The sequence below is a fragment of the Neofelis nebulosa genome, chromosome 18, assembly GCF_028018385.1.
Source record: "Neofelis nebulosa isolate mNeoNeb1 chromosome 18, mNeoNeb1.pri, whole genome shotgun sequence".
Lineage (NCBI taxonomy): Eukaryota > Metazoa > Chordata > Mammalia > Carnivora > Felidae > Neofelis > Neofelis nebulosa.
Window position 1 is genome coordinate 17,335,373 of NC_080799.1, and position 4,256 is coordinate 17,339,628.

Below are 4,256 nucleotides of genomic sequence, written 5' to 3' on the forward strand. Positions count from 1 at the left end.
GAGCTGCCACAGAGAGAGGAGAGCCATCAGGAAAGTGAAATATCACAGAATCCAGAGAAAGTTCCTGGAAGGAGTGCTCAACAGTGACTAATACTGTTGAGAGGTCAAGAATGATAAGAACTCAAAAATATCTATTGGAGGGGCACCTGGCTGGCTCAGTAGGAAGAGCATGTGACTCTTGATCTCGCAGTGCAAGTTCGAGCCCCCAACTTTGGGTGCAGAGATTACTAGAAAATATATCCATATATAGATATATACAGATATATCCATTGGATTTAACATCCTGGTGACATCAGCCATCAGTTGTCAAGGGAGTGTTTGGGAGCAGGAGCTAGTTTATGTTGTGCTGGGCTGCAAGGAAGAAGTGAGGAAGTACAGACTGGAAGTGTAAAATCTTCCCAAAAACTTGATTGTGAAGGGAGATTTGTCACTGTTTCTAAAATGGGGAAAGAGAACCGAGTTTCAATGCAGATGAAAAGGAAGAAGAGGTATAGGAGAAATGGTCATCAATAGATGCCATTATTGCTATGGAAAGAGCACAGCTAGCCTAACGAACAAAGGCTTGTAAAAGAGGGACTGTTGGGTTGATCCAGACTCAGGTTTTCCCACAATAAAACAGAGGTTAGGATAATGTCAAGGGTGTGGCGGTGGTGATGGCGCTGGGAATTTGAAGAAGAGAGAGACTGGTCGGCAGGAGGGGCTGATGAGGAGGGGGGAATGGTTGAGCAAGCACTGAGGATTGGAGATTATAGTGCTAATAGTATCTGAAATAATAATTTCAGGGAAAATGCTGGTTCTTGATCGGACCGCAGTATTCGCTGGATTCCCTGATCCGCTGGTCTCTAGGTCCCGGATGTTCCAGTGCTTCGAACAGAGTCTGGCATAGCCTAAGCGCTATACTGTTAGCCACATTAATATAATTTTTTTTTTTTTTTTAACTCGGAGACTCCATTTCCCTTGAGGCGCTGCGGCCGCTCGGACTACTACTCCCATCATGCCTGACAGGCCTTGTGCTCTGTAATTACCCCTAATCCCTAATCTAGTTTTTCAGTCCCAGCATTCCTCCCTGTTTTCCTACTTTGCCAGCACGCCCATCAAGTACTAGGAACAACCAGTGGATCAGGGAGTGCGAGACCAGGCAGGCCAATCGCCCAGTCAGAGGGGCGGGAGAGGGCGTGGCCACATCCTGCCCCGCCCCTGCTCCGTGGCTTGTTCCCTCCCGGCTGGCGCCTCGGGAGGTACCGTAAATCATGGGCGCTACCTGGAAGAACCCTGGATGGGTGCGGCTCGCGCTCTGCCTCGCGGGGTTAGTGCTCTCGCTCTACGCACTGCACGTGAAGGCGGCGCGCGCCCGGGACCAGGATTACCGCGCGCTCTGCGACGTGGGCACCGCCATCAGCTGTTCGCGCGTCTTTTCCTCCAGGTGCGAGGGGGAGTGGGAGGCTTGGGGGACTGGGCTGCTTGTCCTAGTGACCACGTTGCCAAAAGATTCTGGAGCCTGGGATCGGGATCCCTGGGAGCGGACGCATGGGAGCGGGGCTGCTCGAGGGGGCGTTGCCTGGCGAAACTTTGTGTCTGAGTTAGGAGTGTGGGGCCTGGGGCCTGGGGCTGGGGCTACAGATAGTGCCGGGCGCTGGGGTTATTATAGGGAGTAGCACGTAGATCCTAATGCCAAGGAATAACGGTAACCGGGCAGGAGGAGGAATGGGATAGTGTATAGGGACTGATAATGGTCTTGAGGTCTTGGGGATGGCCGTAACAGGATAAGGTGGTTAGGTCTGGCTATGTTTGAGGGCCTGGCTATGCTCGAGGAGGGGAGTGTGTAGCCAGGGAGCTGGAGATTTAGAGGTCCAGGGCAGTAAGATTCTGCAGTGGATTCCCAGTCTCCGGTAACACTATAAAGCCAAGTCAACCCTTCTACCTACCTTGTCATCTTAAGAACTACTGAAGGTCTAGGATGAAAAGAGGGGTGTATGGTGGAGCCATGGCCATGCCTGACCTGGCCTGGGGATAGGATAGGATAGGGGCAGTGACATGGAATCCTGAGCTAGCCTGGAGGCCTTCGAACCTTGGACTCAGGAGGGCATTGGGCGGGGTGGGGCGGGGGGGGGGGGGAGGGAAAGTACAGCCTGGGTGGCTTTTTGGAAATCACCCCTCCAGGACGCACTGTGTTGGCACTCCTAACCTGAGCCCTCCCCTCCACCAGGTGGGGCCGGGGGTTCGGACTGGTGGAACATGTGCTTGGCCCGGACAGCATCCTCAATCAATCCAATAGCATATTCGGTTGCATCTTCTACACATTACAGCTGTTGTTAGGTGAGTGGCCCCGCCCATTCCCTGCAGGCCCCACCTCCTTTTCCTAACCGGCCCCTTCCCCCTTGGCCAGTCCATCCCCATTCCTTATAATCATGGTGACCCAGACACTTGACAGCAAGCTACTCATCACTGAACACCCTGTGGGCAGGAACTAACAAGTGTTTCACTTGGTTTACTTACTATCAGAGCCAAAAGCGCCCTTAAAGACTTCCTAGGACCCCAGTTTTATGGAAAAGACTCAGAAGTTACTCTCTGGGAGGAATCCAAGGGCTGCTTCTCTTTCATTTCATGTAGAGCTCAGCAGGAAAATTCACTATTTGAGTTCCATGGATCAATGAACAGATAGGAGAACCAAGTCCTTGGTGAGGATCATCAGAGCCTCTCGGTTTGGAGATTCTTCCCCAGCAGCCCCTGATATCTGGGTGGTACCATGAAGTCAAGGCAGTATTCTAGAGGTGGCCAGTCCCTGAAGCCCATGCCTGAGCCTTGTCTGCCTTGCAGGTTGCCTCCGGGCCCGCTGGGCATCTATCCTGCTGGTGCTGAGTTCCCTGGTGTCTCTTGCCGGTTCTGTCTACCTGGCCTGGATCCTATTCTTCGTACTCTATGATTTGTGCATCGTTTGCATCACCACCTATGCCATCAATGTGGGCCTGGTGGTACTCAGCTTCCGGAAGGTCCAGGAACCCCAGGGCAAGGTCAAGGGGCACTGAGCCTTCACCCAAGCCAGGCTGACCTCATGCTCTACTTTGGCATGTGAGCCTTGCCCAAGGGGGCCCTGTCTGTGTCCTTATAAAAGTCTGCAACCTGACCCCACCATACTCCCACACAGGACAATGGACCAAATGTGCCACACTCTTTCCTCAACCCTAGTGCCTCTGTCTCTCTCCCCAAGGACTGGTTTCCAAAGCTCCTGCCATTGCCCAAGGAGGGAAGGTTCTGAGCAATAAAATTTCTTAAATAAATTAGCTAAGTCTGAGCCATCTGTCTACGAGGAACCCTAGTGTTGAGCCTCCCCCAGTCTTGCCTCCTCTGGAGTGGAAGGATGAGTCAGAGGGAGAGCGGAGGGCCTGCCTGAGAAGGGTGGTTAGTCCCTTCTCCAGCGTGTGGAGTCAGCAAGACCTGGGGCGCCATCGGCCCCTACCCCCAGGAAGCAAGCTGGTGGCTTATCCTTGCTGCCCAACGAGAGCCAAACTTTCTTTCCTGGGAAAGCCAAGCACACACTTGCAAGGGCAAAGTTCTGTCCATGCTTGCTGGGAAGTTCTTCTATGGTCTGACCTTAACCTCGCCAGCTGCCTTATCTACCACCCCCAAGCCAGTCCTGGCAGCCCTGGAGGACCAGGGACATGTTTCGAATATTTTTTATTTTTCATGATATATACTAAGCATTTATATATGCCAAGCACTGCTTAAGAATATGACATGTGTTAACTCATAATCTTTATATATCCAGCTGTATGAGGTAGGTACTCTTATCCCTATCTTGATGAGGAAACTGAGGTAGAGAGCGTAAGTAGTTTGCCTAAGATTACACAGCTAGTGCTGGGGAGGGGGTTAGGGAGCCCTCAGGATTTGACTCCACCAGGGCCATCTGGCTCCAGTGCCTATGCTCTTTTTTTTTTTAATTAAAAAGAAAAAAAAAATTTTAATGTGTATTTAATTTTTGAAGGAGAAGGAGACAGAGAATGAGCTGGGGAGGGGCAGAGAGAGAGGGAGACACAGAATCTGAAGCAGGCTCCAGGCTCTGAGCTGTCAGCACAGAGCCCAACGTGGGGCTCAAAATCACAAACTGAGATCATGACCTGAGTCGAAGTTGGACGCTTAACCAACTGATCCACCCAGGCACCCCTCTTTTTTTTTTTTAATGTTTTTAAATGTTTTATGTATTTTTGAGAGAGAGAGACAGAGTGCAAGTGCGGTGGGGGGTGATGAGCAGATTTCTC

General features: G+C 51.5%; 1 protein-coding gene across 2 annotated transcripts; it reads left to right on the plus strand.

Moving 5' to 3' along the window:
- Nucleotides 1-1,107: 1,107 nt before the first annotated feature.
- On the plus strand, nt 1,108-3,281 carry VKORC1 (vitamin K epoxide reductase complex subunit 1). Of its 2 annotated transcripts, XM_058711433.1 has the most exons (3): nt 1,181-1,423; nt 2,207-2,316; nt 2,818-3,281. In XM_058711433.1, the coding sequence occupies exons 1-3, from the start codon at nt 1,251-1,253 to the stop codon at nt 3,024-3,026; spliced, it is 492 nt and encodes a 163-aa protein (XP_058567416.1). In that variant the 5' UTR covers nt 1,181-1,250; the 3' UTR covers nt 3,027-3,281. The 2 variants fall into 2 exon arrangements, with proteins under 2 accessions (XP_058567417.1, XP_058567416.1); XM_058711434.1 differs by lacking the exon at nt 2,207-2,316 and having other exon boundaries at nt 1,108-1,423; nt 2,818-2,923.
- Nucleotides 3,282-4,256: the final 975 nt, after the last annotated feature.

What these genes read in the sequence shown, in the direction of transcription:
- VKORC1 (XM_058711433.1), top strand. Translation starts at nt 1,251, where the DNA reads ATGGGCGCTACCTGGAAGAACCCTGGATGGGTGCGGCTCGCGCTCTGC. An exon ending in TCGCGCGTCTTTTCCTCCAG is followed by an intron (nt 1,424 to 2,206) that starts GTGCGAGGGGGA and finishes CCCCTCCACCAG; the next exon opens with GTGGGGCCGGGGGTTCGGAC. An exon ending in CACATTACAGCTGTTGTTAG is followed by an intron (nt 2,317 to 2,817) that starts GTGAGTGGCCCC and finishes TCTGCCTTGCAG; the next exon opens with GTTGCCTCCGGGCCCGCTGG.